The 17,427-nt window shown below is 33.0% G+C and overlaps 3 protein-coding genes across 5 annotated transcripts; all 3 read right to left on the bottom strand.

Annotated features, from left to right (window-relative positions):
- Positions 1 to 137: 137 nt before the first annotated feature.
- Positions 138 to 5,228, bottom strand: LOC125063247 (potassium channel AKT6-like). Of its 2 annotated transcripts, XM_047669587.1 has the most exons (5): positions 4,983 to 5,228; positions 3,829 to 4,042; positions 3,391 to 3,561; positions 2,461 to 2,549; positions 138 to 748 (listed from the first exon to the last, which is right to left on the bottom strand). In XM_047669587.1, exons 1-5 carry the CDS (start codon positions 5,005 to 5,007, stop codon positions 426 to 428), a joined length of 822 nt encoding a protein of 273 aa, XP_047525543.1. In that variant the 5' UTR covers positions 5,008 to 5,228; the 3' UTR covers positions 138 to 425. The 2 variants fall into 2 exon arrangements, with proteins under 2 accessions (XP_047525543.1, XP_047525544.1); XM_047669588.1 differs by lacking the exons at positions 138 to 748; positions 2,461 to 2,549; positions 3,391 to 3,561; positions 3,829 to 4,042 and adding an exon at positions 4,129 to 4,715.
- Positions 5,229 to 5,297: 69 nt separating this feature from the next.
- Positions 5,298 to 7,513, bottom strand: LOC125063246 (putative neuropeptide precursor protein). 2 transcript variants are annotated; one of them, XM_047669585.1, is made up of 5 exons: positions 7,333 to 7,513; positions 6,825 to 6,965; positions 6,514 to 6,748; positions 6,282 to 6,428; positions 5,298 to 6,194 (listed from the first exon to the last, which is right to left on the bottom strand). In XM_047669585.1, the coding sequence occupies exons 1-5, from the start codon at positions 7,406 to 7,408 to the stop codon at positions 5,669 to 5,671; spliced, it is 1,125 nt and encodes a 374-aa protein (XP_047525541.1). In that variant the 5' UTR covers positions 7,409 to 7,513; the 3' UTR covers positions 5,298 to 5,668. The 2 variants fall into 2 exon arrangements, with proteins under 2 accessions (XP_047525541.1, XP_047525542.1); XM_047669586.1 differs by having other exon boundaries at positions 6,825 to 6,950; positions 7,333 to 7,511.
- Positions 7,514 to 9,641: 2,128 nt separating this feature from the next.
- Positions 9,642 to 12,252, bottom strand: LOC125063245 (peptidyl-prolyl cis-trans isomerase sig-7). Its single transcript, XM_047669584.1, has one exon. The coding sequence runs from the start codon at positions 11,948 to 11,950 to the stop codon at positions 9,950 to 9,952; it is 2,001 nt and encodes a 666-aa protein (XP_047525540.1). The 5' UTR covers positions 11,951 to 12,252; the 3' UTR covers positions 9,642 to 9,949.
- Between the last annotated feature and the right edge of the window lie 5,175 nt (positions 12,253 to 17,427).

Here is a 17,427-nt window from a genome sequence, read left to right on the forward strand (position 1 = left end):
AGCCGACGAATTCGGCAAGCCGACTATAAACACATTTCTCTCTCATTGCCAGTAATCCCACTGGGCAGGGCAGGGGAATATGTATGTTAGCATAAACAATTAATAAGCAAAGAAGAATTAATTTTGAGAGTTTATATTATAATATGAGAGATGCTATATTATCTGCTACTATTATTGGTGTCGCCAGGTCACCGAAATCCCACAAAACATTTAATTTATAGTAAAATTATCAATAATAAATTAAAATTTAATAGTATAATTATTTTGTACTATGGTGCTAACAATCTTAACATAAACTTTCTTTATTATTAAAACACAGAAAACTGCACATGAAATAAGGTACATGCCGTAATACGGGTTTTTGCCGCTTCGAGTCACAGGGAATAATTAACCCAGGCACTGATCTTATGCTAGAAAATAATCATTTAAAATAGACTTGTCAGTCGTCCTCTTGATTGCATAGGCAGCACATCTTCTGATTCGAGTTTATTTAAAAGATCATAAGCATCTTTACAGTCAAACGTAGCTGCCACTTCTTTTGGCGTTTCATTTCTGTGATTAGTCAAATACAAGCTTGCTCCTAAGTTCACGAGAATTCGTATAAGAGTACAGTTGTTACTCATTGCTGCAAAGTGCAGAGGCTGCCGGCCTCCTGGTGCATCGGGATCGTTAACAAGAGCACCTTTTTGTATAAGAAGTTCCATTATGTTCTCTTCTTCATTTGTCGGTGTTGACATCATAACGAATTCTAAAAATATTGTAATTATAATAAGTAAAGATAATGCCTCCTTTTTTTGAAAATCTCTCAAAACAGTTTTTGAAGTTACACTTCTTTAGGCGCGTTATGAAAAATTAATTAGAGTGAAATTTTACGATGCGCGCGCACCGTGACACAAAATTAACAGAATGAAGATGCCCTCGGAAGATTCTACGGCATTGAATCTATTTTTATTTTGCAAAAGAGAGCGGTCAGAGCCATTTATAATCTACGTCGTTGCGAATCTCTCAGGGAACTATTTAAAAAGATTAATATTATGACAGTACCTTGCCAATTCATTTATGAAAATATTATGTATGTAAGAAAGAATCTACATCTTTTTAGTAAAATAAATGAAAGACATAATTTTAGTACTAGAAATAAAGATAAAATAGCTCAACCATCTTTCAGATTAGCCAAAGTTCAAAATTCATTTATGGGGTACTGTGTGAAATGTTACAATAAAATACCTTGTGACATTTTAAAACTAAATGAACGAAAATTTAAATGTTTTATTAAAAGTACACTTTGTAAACAAGCATATTACAAATTAGATGATTATATTCAAGATAAGAATGCTTGGAAACATGCTGGTCCTGCTCCATAGGACGATCCTATGATTGGCTCTATAGCCTGGACAAAATCAAATTGGTTGCTGATTTTTTGGTTTAACATATTTTTGTTATTATTATTATTATTTTTTTTTTAAATTTATATAATGCTACAAATGTATTTTTTTTTTATCTCACACACTGTTTTGTTGTGTTTTTTTAATATTTTTATTACTCTTTAATGTTAATATTCTACGGTTTCGATATTTGTAAATATGTGAGGAACATGTATACTAACTTTTTTAGTATAGTAGTTTATTCTAAGAGTACATTGTCTTCACATATAATTATTTAACAAATGTAACAAAATATTGTAAACCTATTTTAAAAGAGTAAGTGTGGAGTTTCTTGCCCATTCTTCTCCACACGAAACTACCTTTTGGAAGGGGCAACTAGAATCATCTTTATATTTTTTTTTTGACGTTCAAAAGTGCCATTTTAGATGGTCTAATTGAAATAAACGATTTGACTTTGACTTTGACTTTGATTGGACATAATTTAAAAACAACATTCGAATAATAATAGAATTTATATTACACTTAAATGTAAGAGAATAATAATAAATATTTATTTATTTAATTTTTCAAATGTAAACTGAACTTTATAATGACTCCTTTTCCAGTCTTTGATTATTTAATTGTAATAAATTATTTGCATGCAATCAAAAACTATTTTTAATAATGCCAAAGAAGTATAACTTACGCGCGTACATAAGTACACGCACCCTTTTTTTTTGTTAGTCAATTTGGGATGAAGTGCGCAGGAATCTAACTATAGATATACATAAGTGGTACAATAAACCCACAATTGATAAATACCCAACTGCAGTAACTTTGTAATTATTACAAAAATTTCGTGGAATTCGCTCTCTTATCAGAAGATAAACATGAGTACCTCGATAAACTATTAATTAAGTAGCGGTACCTAAGTACAGACTTATTAATACGTCCAAATACGATGGCACATCACCGTGGCTTTTATGAGACAATTAGATTAGTAGAACTCATACTATTTGTCCTTCAGGTATACTAGATACCTACTACTCGATTACCATACACCGTAATGCTGTAACTAAAATCATTTTTGGCTTACGAATAAATAGTCCTGTATCCATAGGATCCGTTCGTGGCATAAGTTTAGCCCCATAATCAAAAAGTAGCTTAGCCACAGTCAACGACGGTCTGTAAAAACAAACCAAAGAAAATGAGTACAGAGGAAAATGTGAAAACCTACTGCAATTGGTTTGAATAATTTGTTGCTGAAATAAATAAGATGTACACCATAACTGCATCATCTAAATTTGGATAAGACGCTATTCCTTGATTTAAATTAATAAATCCCGGTTCTCTATCACGACACTTACGTTTCGCACAAATTGTATTGATAGATAAATATATGAAATAACAACCAGTTTTGAGAATAAGTTGTTCTGCCTGTTACTTTTACTAAAATGTGTAATTAAATACAGGTACACCAGATATGGGGGCGTAGTCAAGATGCGTTGACAGTAGTGTATATAGAAAGTTGAATACTTAATTTGTTTTTGACCTTCTACATACACTAGATTAAGGCATCTTGACTAAGCCCCCAGTATCAAGATGATTAGTGATGAACTATAATGTCCACAGTCATGTCAACATTAAAAAAAAATAAGGCATTGTTAAAACCTGAATTCTCTCTCTCTTTCCGTTCAGACTGTAGAAGTAGCAACACAGACTAATTGTAAAACTTATTATTATATAACTACACTAGTGGACCCGACAGACGTTGTCCTGCATGATATTTCAAGCGATTATTAAAGCAAAGTATGAAAGTACCGACTGCAGCGCCATCTGCCGGGCTGATTTGTATCTAAACCATTCCCAGATCCCCTTGAACACACACAAAAAATTTTATCAAAATCGGTCCAGTCGTTTGAGAGAAGTTCGGTGACATACACACTCACAGAAGAATTATATATATAAAGATTAAACAGCATTTAACAGTTATAACTCTATGAAAAATAAGTGTAGTCGGGTTTACCTGCGCATCAAACACAACGATAGCGGAGTCATTCCGACGCTATCTTTAACATTGGGGCTAACTCCACCTTTCAGCAATAATTCTATACCTCTCAGATTATCGGAACAAACTGCAAGGTGCAGTGCATTTCTTCCCAGGTGGTCCATTTGTTGGACAGGTATATCTGACCTCCTAAAATATATTATGCTTTAACATTTCTATCTACCACCATTTAGGTCAAATCGAAATTTGATAAACCCCATAAATCAAGCTTACATGATGATTATTAAAAATAAAATTTTACCTATCACGTAGGTAATTTACGAAAAGTCAGTCCTATGTAATTTGTATTTGGGGCGCATAATACTTTGTTTATCTAGGTCTTCTTCCGTAGGATATCATAACGTCGGGGATTAGATTATATTATGACATTTAAACCATTAAAAAAAAGTAAACCACCTTAGAATCATTTCGATATGTTGATCATTGCCAGTTTCGGCAGCGATGAGTAGGTCCTTGTCTGCGTGAAGGAATTCTATAGCTTCTTTTAACCGTGGATCGTGCTGGTATTCTTCAAATTCGGAATCAATGGAGGGTTCAGAAGCATAATCAAGGGATCGTGGTGAACCAGGAAATGAGGGGATGTAAACGTCCAGAGAACTTTCCGATATTTCTGAATTAAATGATAAAAGATTTTCTTAATTTGCTCAATACATTATAATTAAAATTTGCTACAAACGAATAAAAAAAACGTTTTCAAATGAACATTTTATTTCAGGGTTTTAATAGTCTACAGAATTGGATTAGAATTACTGTCATAATTTATCAATAACTGATCACTTATTGATGGATCGATGACAGTAGAGACTTGGTCGCTTTCTGGTATGGTTTCTAGTTTTGGGACATCATTTCGGAGGGAAGATCTCTTCTTTGACGACAATAAGACGCCATCTCTGCGATTCACTTTATCCTTATTTTTAAGGTAAGTAACGACTATAGATTGATCTTCATTGTCGAAGTTTTGTACAGGAAGTTCACTATCACTTTGCAGGTTTATATCCATCACTTGTAATTCTTCTTTGGACTCTGCTTCATTGGACATGGACCGAGACTCTTCTCTTATATCTTTGCTTGTTGATGGTAAATCAATTGGAAAGACATATTTCTTCAAATATGTTGGTAAATCGGTTTCTTTTGTACATCCTTTGTTGTTATTTATTAAAATTTCTCTTGAGCTGGGATTGCTCTCACAACTTGAGTCGACAATAACGAAAATTGGTTCTTTCTCAACAATTTCGAATTCGACACGATTTTTATTTGATGAATATGCATTGGGATTATAAACACTGGAAAGAACACAAACACTTTTAAAATCGGCGTTTGTTATAGTTTGATTCTTCATCAATGTATATTTTTTGTTAAATCTATTATAAGCTGGTCAATGTTGTTCGCGTATTGTATTAAACTCTTTTTGCGCTGCTATGAGTTCCGTGATATGATGTGGCAGTGGAAACGTCGGGCAAAAACACCGGATAAACGAAACAAAAAAGTCTTTGCCTACTCGACCAATGAATGTTTTAGAATAGCTAATTAACCATAAAAACAATTCATACGTTGTACTCGACGAGGCTTCGCCATCTTGCCTTTCAATTCTTTCTTCTGTATCTAACGTGTTTCCTTCTATACTTTCTCTTATTTTAACTGACTTATTTTTATCACTCATAGTAACATCTAAATAATCATATACTTATTTAGGTTCTTCGCCTGTATTTAATTAAAAGACTCTATTGAAGACATAAAGACTGTCAGTAAGCTAGACAGTTATTGCTTTTTTAAACAATACCTAGTTATTTTTAGATAAAGGTTTTGTAATATTATGATATCAATAAAAAAGTTGATTTCATTTTGACTTGTAAATAAAACAGTAATAAGATTATGCTATTTATTAATACAGTAGGTTTACATTTACACATCTATTAATGACTAATATTTGTATACCTAAGAAATTCTTAACCAAACTTGATTTTTGCGATGCATATTGAAATTGTGTTATTTAATTTGTACGAATCAATTAATGGATATGCTAACTGAGGTAGGGAAAGTATATTGATTAGGCCAGACTGAAGGTCCACTGTCTAAACTTTCTTATGCTACTTAAAGTAGATAATATATTTCATAAACCTAAATAATAAAGTTTGACATTAAATGCATTAACGATAGGTACAGTTTGCACTTATACATAATATTTAGAATTACAGAATAAATATCCCACGATTCTCTGACAGAAATAAAATGTCATTTAGAGGATAAGTCGCCGGTAAACGGGCAGATCTTGTGCTTGCGCACGTGGCGAAGAACGAAGGAGTTCTGCCAAAGTGTAGAGATCATCGCGGGACCTATAGTTGTTTTGGTGGGGCATACCATCTGATCGTTTACGAGCGACCATGAAACGCTTCATTCTGTTAGCATACATTCTTTTGCGGCGGGCCTCTTCGTATCTACGTGCAACTTCGTTTGGATCGACTTGGTAAAGTTCAGGCAAACCCTGCGCCAATGCCATGCGATTCTGTTCAGAGAAGTAAGAGTGACGTGGGTAACCTTCATGACCAACTACAACTGGCTCGTTATACCAAACATCACCGTTTTCATCAACTTCAGGTTGCTCCTCATCAAGACTGTTAACGTGTCCATAGTAACGGTCTGCAGCCCAGCGATTGGCGTTCCATTCTTGCTTGCGACGTTCTTGAGCTTCCCACATATTGAGAAGGGCTCGGACATCTGCAGCACTTAGTCCAGAATCCCTCTTGCGGCGGTCAGAAATAGGGCTATAAGAAAAATGTTGCGTTGATTTTATGTATTATTATTTTCTATATAAAACGTTATAGGTGATTTTATTAGGTAACGGCACGTACCGGAAATTTCCGTTTTTCTTTTCTGCTGATTTCTTTGTGGTTAACTTGGCTGAAGTAGTGTCTGTATTCTTTGACACTGCACGTTTGAGACGGTAAGCATCTTGATCTTCGGCTATGGCATCTACGGGTGAAAGGCCCTCTTGAGGTCTAAACAGTAAGAAAAATATATTAACAATTGGCCACTAACAACACTAACAAAATAATAAATATTTAAATAATTAGGCCTACTTACTTTAGATTTTTCTTTCCAGAATTGGATTTCGTAGCTACTTTTGTAGCTGCACCGGCGCCCCCAACTTTTCCGCTACCACGTTTTCTTCGCCGGGAGTCATATCCAGAAGAAAGACCTTCGATAGCTGGAGGTTCACCGTATAGCTCAGGTCTCATGATAAGATTGTCTAGTTCTCCGTTTGAAGCCGGGGAATCATATCTCCGATCAATGGCTTGTTCGAACCCTTCGGGGTTTCCTGTAATTTTGAATGTTATAAAAGCCTGAAACCTTATTGAAAGCTAACGGTAAAAAGGTACCTATTTCATATTTACCTTCCTCGCTGAGGGCGAGCGGATATGGCTCCAAATCATTTTTGTCGCTTTTATTCAGGAATAGAGATTGAGTATCATCTTTTGTTTGGTCCCAATTTTCGGGCAGCTCAGCGACGGGACCATTTTCTAATAAATAATAATCTTGAAAAAATGTTTAGCTAATATAATAAAAATAAAAAAAATGCGTAATACAAATAATACCTTATTTATGAAGTTATATTTAAAATCTAGACTTGCATACCTCAATATATTGGTATAAGACTTAATCCGGGGTTTTGGTACCCTTAAAACCTAGGGTAATAAAATCTATAAAGGTCATAGAGCATTCGCGAGAGAACCGCGCAGGGCACCTGTTGCTAAATATAGAACTGCGCGGCATCATGCCGGGTGATCAATAAAAACAAAACAAAACCCCTTTAAAATAAATCTATGCAAAATTAAATTTATTCGATTTTTATTACTACTGTTTAAATAAAAAACCTTTAAAAAACGTATTAAATCAACATACCTTTGTTCGAAGGTGTAGGCAGTGCACCACTTAGAGAGATTACCGCGATAAACGCGGTAAACGATAGTATCAACATATTCGGGTTTTAATTTTTTTTTAATTCGCACTTCTCTAGAGGACGTGTGGCAGGCAGCAGCATGAACCGGAGAAAAAGCTATCGTCTCTGTCGATATTGCCCGAACATGCGCATTAAAAGATACAGGCTCGGTAAAGCCTGGTGACCACTAACCTCGCTTAATTTAGTAGACTATATACATTTTTTTAAAACTTTAAGTACTGCAATTTATACTAGTAGATCTATTAAAGTATGATAGATATATTTAAATTATTATCAAGAAACTGTTGTATTTCATCACAAATTTTTGAATAGATGACAGTTTTAGATCATTCTTAATGTTGATAGATGGTAGAGAACGGCAGATATTGCTTCGTGAATTATAATTCACGAAGATATTGCTTATATTATACTTTAGATTCAGATATTGCTTCGTGTTGCTGTTTTGTTTCTATATCTTCGATGCTCTTTTTATGGACGCTGGGCTTTATAATTCAGTGGTAGGTATGGGACACAGGGACGAATTTTCGTGTCGTAGACTTTTTTAAAACTTTGACTAGTGTAATTTTATAATTAATAAGCGAAGTACCTCGTCAGTGTCGAATTTACTAAATAACTTTCGATCGAGTAGGTATGTTTAAAAAAAATAGAGATTTAAAATAAAAAAAACATTGCATTTATGTATATTAAACATACAATACAATAATAAGCGTTTTACGATTTTACTATAGTCGCATTAAAAGGTACCCACGATAAGTAAGTACATCCCTGACCCTATGACGTCTGTAAAACCTACGTAGGTAGCTAGGTACTCAACAAAATAAACCCTTTGAAAATAGCAGTGCTTGGAAAATAAGATGAAAGTATGGCGTCAAGCCGAGAGATACCTATAAATTACATATCATTAAACAATTTTTTACTGTCTCGTTTTTATGTCATCAGACGCCCATTTTATATTTACTGGAGTAGGTACGAATAAGTTTACTTGCTCTGACGGAATATAATGTAAAAAAGACAAACGTATTAGTATACTTCAGTGATGTTAATGCGAATGTTTTCATTCTGTGAATTTGGTTTCTTTATATAATAGATTGATGATATTACATTAATATATTACAAAATACGACATTAAGTCTCCCTTATAAATTTAAAGATCGATAATTCGATATTATTGCACCGTTTTTACAGATGTTCATTGTTCTAGTACAATTTGACAAGAAAGATACGAACGAGTGGGTTGGACTTAGTCAAAACTGCAGACTAAGTTTTAAGAATAGGTAGGTACATTTAACACACACTTCTTTTGTTAAGAGAAGAATAAACTATATTATGGTAAACAGTTAGAGAATTCATATATCTAGAGGGCCTTATCGAAATACCTTACGATTCATGGTCAAAACTTTAATATTCACATTGCAATCGTATCAAATATTTTGCACGTATGTCACGGTGGAATTGAAATAACCTGGCCCACTATGAAGTTAACAATAGCAGTCATTCATTTATCATACAATGAATACAAAGGCAGACTGCTTACTTAATAAAATCTCGGGACGGAGTCAACAACGTCCTGTTATCAGACAGATACTTTGATATCTTTATCACTTCCTTTTACCTATTATATCTTAAAATGAAAATGTATGACAGATGTAAGAAAGTAGCCCCTAGCCAGCTAGTACGACATTTAAGTTGTTTCTTACAAAAACACTATTGTGTCTTCGATGAATTGATTCATTTTGATCGTATATAGTCTTACCTATGAACAATTTTAAAATATAATCTATTTTACTTGCAAAATAATAGTATGTATGTAACACTATTTAGTTTTTGTCAATTATTCATAAAACCCATAGGTTATGACTTATGATCAATAATTGCCTACTTGAAATTTGGAAATAAAACAACCTTTAATGGCATAGTTTATTAACTACCTAGGAACTTAGGTATATTAAACATGTCTTCTCCTGAATATCTAAAAAACTACTGACCCGATATTGATGAAATTTGTATTGTTTCCTAAGTTAGTATATAAATTATATAATCTTAACAAAAGGATGGTCTTTTAGTTTCAGAGAAACTTGTGGACATACATCAATTTATCAAATTAAGCACACATGATTGGAAGCATAATATCATAATACTTAAATTATCCAAGTCCAACAAGTATCACACACATACAGGTCAAATGGATAACTTTGAATTTTTAAAGTTGGTTAATAAAATAAGAAATTAAAAGAAGTAATAAAACAAAAACTTTACTAAAAACTTTATTATTGCCTTACATGTGTAAAGAATTTTTATCATTCACATTCTTTGAATTATGTAAAAATAGATTTACATGAATAGTACATTTAATTAGAATAAATAATATGTACTTTTCAACTTTTTGCTCCACTTATATTTTTATATTTGTATAATAAAGCATTGATATTAAAGCACTGAAAATGTATATAATTTAACCTATAAGACCCAAGCAAAATTGTTTATCATGAAAAATGTAATGCAATTGTATAGCAACAAGTAAGGTTCTAGATATTTTGTACTTTAGACAGTATCATAAGGCTATTTTTTTGTTTTTTTTACAATCTTCGAAGATTTACGCTTTTTTTTGTGTATTTTAGAATTGTCTTCACTTTCTGAACTAGTAGTAGAGTCACTGCTTGAACTTGAACTGGATGAACTACTTGAGCTACTGCTTGATGAAGAGGACTTTCTTTTTTTTCTTTTTCGTCTTCTATCGGAATCACTAGAAGAGCTGGATGAATCTGAACTGGAACTTGATTCTGATGAGCTATCTGATGATGTTGAAACATGTCTTCGTTTTTTTGATGATTTTGTCACCTTAATTATTTCTTTACATTTAGAAGATTTAGTTTTTTTTCTTTCTACAACTGGAGATGGTGTTTTGGGTTCATGTTCATCTTCATATGTTGTTTTCTTTATTTTTTGTTTGTCCTCATTATCAATACTATTTCTATGTTTATTTCTATGGTTGGCACTATATTTCTCATCTTTTCCTCTAATTTTGTCATAGCTTTCTATGTTGTTTGTTTTTGAATGTTCAGTTTTTTCTGGTTTTCTATTTCTATGGCTATGAGATGAGGAGTCCTTGCAAGATTTATCTACGTTTTTATTTTTCCTATCATTTCTATCTGTAATGGAATTTTTATGATTAGTTTTTCTATAATAAGAGGGGGTTCTTTCCCGTCTTCGACCATTGCAAGGGGAAGACATTCTACGAGAGTATTTGGTGTCTCTGTGACTATTCCTATTTGTTCTTGCGTGTTTGTCATCTTCATGTTTAATATGATTTCTTCTACTTTCCTTTCTTTCTAGATGCAAGTTAACTTTTCGTGGGTTATCTACTGGTAACCGACTTCTACTCCGCTGAGACCTATCTCGCTTATATTTACTATCTCGGTGATTATCATTTCTAACATAACTTCTTTGGTTGTCATTTCTGTCATGGTCTTTATTGTTTAATTTCTGCCTTCTGCTTTCACGATCTCTACTTGGAGATCTACCTTTTTTTACTATATCTGCTTCACTATTATCATCATTTAAATATTGAACTCCTCTTCCTTTACCTAAGTATCTCATTTTAGACACTGACTGTGAAAAGTCAACATGAATGCGTCTGTCATCAATCAAGACATTGTCCATTTTAAAATAAGCATCCTCACATGACTTTTTATTATCAAATTCAATAAATGCATATTGTAAAGAGTTCCCAGTCTTTTTATCACGAATTACTTCACAGCTAACAATTTTTCCAAATCTGCTAAATATAATTTCTAAGTCATCATCTGTAGTGACAGGGTTGAGTTTACAAACAAACAGAACATTTTCAGGAGGGGCAATATCTGCATCTGGTAAGTCTCCTACTATTTCTAGAATTGTGGCTCGTGCTTTAGCTTCCTTCTCCTCAATCATCTCTTGTATCTCTGCTGCACTTTTACCCTCAGTTTCATCAATATCTTCATCAGGAGCAATACGTCCACCTTTCAATCGCTCTGGGTTTGGTGATGGTGATCTAGATGGAGCTCTGAAGCCAGGAGGGTCAACAAATGGATCTTCTAAGATAACTGTATGAGTTATACGCACATCACGGTAAGGTCGATGCGTCTCATCACAAATAACTTCATTCAACTTAGTTAAAATTTCATGTCCTTCAGTCACTTCACCAATCACACAATGTGTGCCATCTAATGAGTTCAAATCAGGGGCCAAAGTAAAAAAGAATTGAGAACCCACCATCATATCATCAGTGCCCACCATAGATAGCAAGCCAACATCAGAATGTCGAATTTTAGGCATTTTCTCTCCAGAGAAAAATCTTTTCTCAGGACCCTCTAGAACACCCCAAATGGATTGTCCGCCGGATCCTTCACCCGTGGGATCACCTGTTTGGGCTATAAACCCACTTCTTATGGAATGAAATAGATTGTAGTTGTAATATTTCATCTTGCATAATTTTAGGAAGTTCCGACATGTTTGAGGTCTTAGTTGTACATAAAGATCTACAGTAATGTCACCAAGACTTGTTTCTATTACAACTGCCATTGCAGAATGTTATAAATACACTTATTCAATAAATATTCTACAATAATTTGGCCTAAATTATTGCTTTAATTACATTTGGACACATCACAATATAAAACGCAAACTGTTGTAACCTAAAAATTATAAGTCAATTTAGGTTTTTATTTATGATGGATTCTGTGTTTTCGAAGTTTGGTTTGTATCGTATGTCAGTTGTCAATTTTTTATTCACATCATAAATATTAATGAGAATATTTCCAGAGTTTTCCATTAAACAGTAATTTAAATGAAAGTTTTTAATTCATTGAAACGTCGTACTATTAAAATACTCTAATCTGATTTTTTTTTATTTGGCGGTGTCACTCAGGGCTGCCAGGTGAAAAAAACGCATGATCGTACACCAACTACAAAAAAATCGTACACCAAGGAAATTTTGAAATGAAAAGATCGTACAACATAAAAGTGAAAAGTTTATTTAAAATGAGTGGCTGCCTTTGCCTTGAAGAGTGTAACTTTAAAACTCCATATTCTGAAAACATTTCAACGTCACAAACAGTCCACCTGGCTTTAAATTAGTTTTTACCGGGCCCTAAATAAATTAATTTTTTCCCGATCGGAACGATACTTCTGTGCTCTGTATTTGTTCCTCTATGACCTGTGTTGTAGAAAGCTCTCCTCTTTTGGCTAATTTCTTTTTTGGAGCACCTGGCGCAGGTCGCTCTTCTTCATTTTCACTACCCATTCTTGCTTAAGCGTATTGAAGTAACATAAAAAACACTAAAGACAATATGCAGATCAAAAGAGGATAATATAATCACATAGAGCTAGAGACTGATGAGAAAAACAGGTTTTTGGCTATTCCAATACAAATCTTTACAAGAGAAAAATAATAAGTTTTGTAACAATGCACACAACTTCATATAAAAAAGGGTCTTTAGAAGTAAAAGGTCTAGGCATGTTAGGTTATTGGAAAATTCCTTGAACATAATACTTGCCGGTGGAGTATATATTCGTTTCATTACAAAATGTTGCCAGGTACCGAAAAATCGTACATTGTCTGTACGATCTTGGTCTAGCGATCGTACATGAGTAAAAATGACAAAAAATCGTACAAGTACGATTTAAATCGTACATCTGGCAGCCCTACTGTCACTAAAGTCAAACCCAGTGTAGCCATCATTTGAAACTTGGCGATTTTTAGGATAAAACTCTTTCGGTCTTATAAATTATCAGAGTGCTTTAGAAGAATCGTGTTTTTTAAAATATGACCGAAAGAATTTTATCCTAAAAATGACAATTATAGTTTAATATTATAATTGTGATCAAGTATACACTTTATTGGTCGAAATTCAGAAATTCCCGAATTGAACCAGAATAATCCCTAGTTTCATCATCTGCAAAATCGCTACTTAATCACTTTCACTGTCACTGTTCTGAGTTATGATAAACGGTTCAAATCTAAATAAATTTAAAATCATGACATCTATTAGTCAGATTAGATTTTTGTACAAACTTTCTAAATTGTATATGACGACATCTAGTGTTGATATTTGAAATTAGCGTAATATGCAACATTATACGGCGACAATACGAAGAAATTGCTGCGGAAAACAGTTCAGTGTTTAGTAAATATTACCAATAGATGCCGCAATCTCTTATGATGCCGAATCTAACAATAATTAATCAATTATAAGCAAACAAACTAATACAGCAGTTATTCAGTAGATTCTAAATAGGTATTCTCAAACAATATAAAAATAATTTAATTATATTTTTATAGTTTATAAAACAAAAACTGGATTAATTTTTACCCTAAAATTAAATTAAAATTCGAGAAATGGCCACCATGGTAGCACCAGATTTTATTTTATTGTTAAGAAAATATTTGACAATTATTTCAAAACAAATATGTAGGCTTAAAGGTGAGCACCTTTTTTTTTTGTTTTTCCAATAATACTTGTTTAAGGCACGTATAAAAAAAAAGTTTTTTAAAATATAAGTAGGTTTTTATATACTTAGGTATATAAAGATTTAATGGCCTGGTAATAGATTTATAACAGAAAAGACAAGCGTCGGCTTTGATAATTTAAGTCTAACACTTTTGTAATCATATAAATATCGAAAACTGTCCGCCATATTAGACCGTCGAAGCTGGTATGCCACTGAAGGTTTCAATTTAATTTTCAATTTTCAATAAAGAAGTGTCAATAGCAAGTCAGCCTATGGCAATTGGCTGTATGCTCACGTTTCTAGAAAATCTAATAAAGGCAGTTTCGTTCACCCTCCTTCCGTTTTCGCCCCTAATAAAGTGAGTATTGAAAATTTACCAACAATTCTTCGAGGAATAAGGTTAGCCCAGCATGAATGGCGATCTCACCTATAAATGTAATAATAACATACTAAAACGAACTCTATTTCCTAATTTTAAAGTCGAAATTTGTACGCTACCTAAGATGTAGTGGTTTGAAATTGTTCTCGGTAGAAGCCAACGAGGTTACGTAGCCTTTTGAAATAATAAGCCCTGCCGGATGGAAAATATGATATAAACATGACAGCCTTGCCTTTTTGACATTGGAACATTGAAGGGTGCTGATTTTTTTTTTGTTATGTTCTTGTTTGCTTAGACAGGACGAAGATATCTGAGTTTGTTAAATTAAGTATTATGAAACTAATTTCTATTAGAAAGGTTGATTTAAACCTACACAGCGCTCAAGAAAAAAGGCACTTAAGTCCCCATATAAATATTTATAATTGTAGTCTATGGATAGGTCGTGTTCTGTGGTGTAGTGGTTCGATGTAATAATACTGTATCTCCAAGTACTTTATTGGTTACGGTTGAGGCGTGAATGGTAACCTGTTTTTGTATAATTCTATAGAGGCATTTTATTGATGAATGTATTTAGTAATGCTTGTAGCTACTATTGCTGTTGCATCTATAACTATCGGTATGACACTTGTATGGGGATTCCACAAACGAGTGATTTCTATTTTAGCGGTTGATATTTGCTAATGTTTTGTCGAATGCAACTGTAATATCTATTAAGTAGGTTTTGTTATTTTTTTATATTTCTGTATAATACATAAATAAAAAAAAACCTTTTATTTTTCAAAGTAAAGTTAATCCTATTAAAATATTTGAGAAAATAAATTACAAATTTTTTTTATCTGTAATAAGTACTTATATCTATTTATTATTTAGTTTGCAAGAAGCTTCCGCAGGTGAAGGCCTTCTCATAGGCAAGCTGCATTCAACTTGAGCCACTCGTTTTATTAATATCATCCGCCCATCTCGTGAGCGCTCTTCCTCTGTATCTATTCCCAATAGGGCTCCACCAGGTCACCCTTCTGGGTCTATTGATCGTTTGACAGCCTTGGTACATGTCCTGCCTATTTCCATTTAAGTTTAGTGCTTAGTTTATTAATTATTTTATAATAACACACAATATAATTACATGAATTGGCTACAGCTTTCTATCTCCAAAAAATTCGGCTGGTTTACATTTAAAAAAATACATTAAAGTCATCTCACATAAACTCTCAATTTAATGCCTTGCAGTACAGAATCTACATGAAAAAGCAATCAAATCAGCGAACGTCAAACTAACAACAAATAACATGGTATGTATTTTTAAAGAGCGAAGAGGGTCCGGGCTTGATGCTTATATTTCCATACAAATGCTGCATAATTTAAGAGTACGTTTTTGCCCATTGCTTTTATGATTTGTATTTCGAGCGTTGCGTTGTTTTCTTAGCGTGATTTCGATAGCTTTTACTATATACAACTTGCCAACAAAACAGATAAACTTTATTCATCAACTGACATAGTAAAAGTATCATCAAAGACTATTTATTGTACACTATGGTGCTAATTTTGATATATACATTTTTTATGTTTTGAAACAATCTTACAACAGATCTTATGTATATTCATGTTGAATCATGATTTTTTACAATTTCTATTTTTAATTCCAAAATCATTAAGAATAAAAAAGGGATTATTGAATTAAATAAGTTGTAAAATTCATTGATAAAGGTATGATATACAGACAAATATGTGATTTTTGATAAATACTTTCAAAATTTAACTAAAAACCCAGGGTCATAAAAACCAAAATACAATGTCATAAAATGCAACGAATATGATTTTCACCCTCTAGATTTAATCTGTTTAGATTTCGCCGTAAAGCGTCGCCGATAAAAGAAAGTGAGAAGCAAAAATTGTCTTATCGCCACCGACGAAGATTACACATAAAAATGTTAAATGGTCCTGAACGCACATTGAAAAAATTTGAGGGAGACGGAGGAAGAAAATTGCATGCTCTCAATACGCTATGGGATGATGGAATTTTAATTTAATACTATCTATTTCATCTATATTATTATCACTGCACACAACAGTTTTAAATGGCTATTTTCTTAAGTGTGCGAATATTAATTACAATTTCAAATCTATACATTATGTAACCCTAAGCGTTCAGTTTTTTTTACATTTACAACCTTTTTGTTGAACGCGTTCAATTAAAAAAAAAATATTACCATAATTATTACATAAAAACAAATGCAGATGTAGTCAATTGTTAGCTAAAATGACTTCCCAGTTACATTTAATCTTAAAATATATATAAATTACGTGTCACGTTGTTTGTCCGTTATGGACTCCTTAACTACCGAACCGATATCAATCAAATTTGCACACCGTGTGCAGTTTGATCTTACTTAAAAGATAGCTTACATCTCAATTTATACCCGCCATATTATTTTATTGCAAATATTTGTTTATTATTTGATACAAATCTAACAGATGGCGCTGTGTTAAAAGTACCTACCAACGTTTCACATAAGCTATATCTCATTTTTATTCCATACCTTTCACATAAGTTCTCCTACTGTTTCCCTTGAATAGTTTACTACTATGTAAATTGTAATGTAACAAAATCCTTAGCCACAGCAACGCTTGGCCGGTCTGCTAGTATAATATATAAAAGGTTTTAAAAACAAACTCAGCAATATATAATGATTTGTTGAATATTATTGCGAACTATGGACGTTACAAAAAAACTTATAAGATATTTGCTGAATGATTCCATATAAATAAAACGGAATCGGTGTTATACACCCGATACTGCGATTGGCTTCAATTATAGCCCCGCAGAGACAAATACTTCTTTTCAATGTATTTGGGGTCTGTTTTTTGCGTCGGGCGCAGATGGCGATCCGTTCACGTTAAATTGCTGGCCATAGAGTGTCTTCTACGGCACAGTTGGGATTGCAAGGGTCACTTAGGTTAAGTAGCTCAGCACGTACATTGGAGTCAGCAGGTGCGTGGAAGCGAATGTGATTGAAATTGCAGACTTCCTCGGGGGCATGTTTAAATAATGTAATGATGTCGTTACACGTGCAGCGTCGATCTCGTTTTATAGGTCTACTGTTTTTATTGAAATTCATTTTTGAATGTTAAAATTTTTTGTATAATCTAACACGATGTTAAACGATTGTGC

Source organism: Pieris napi, chromosome 3, assembly GCF_905475465.1.
Source record: "Pieris napi chromosome 3, ilPieNapi1.2, whole genome shotgun sequence".
Classification (NCBI taxonomy): Eukaryota; Metazoa; Arthropoda; class Insecta; order Lepidoptera; family Pieridae; genus Pieris; species Pieris napi.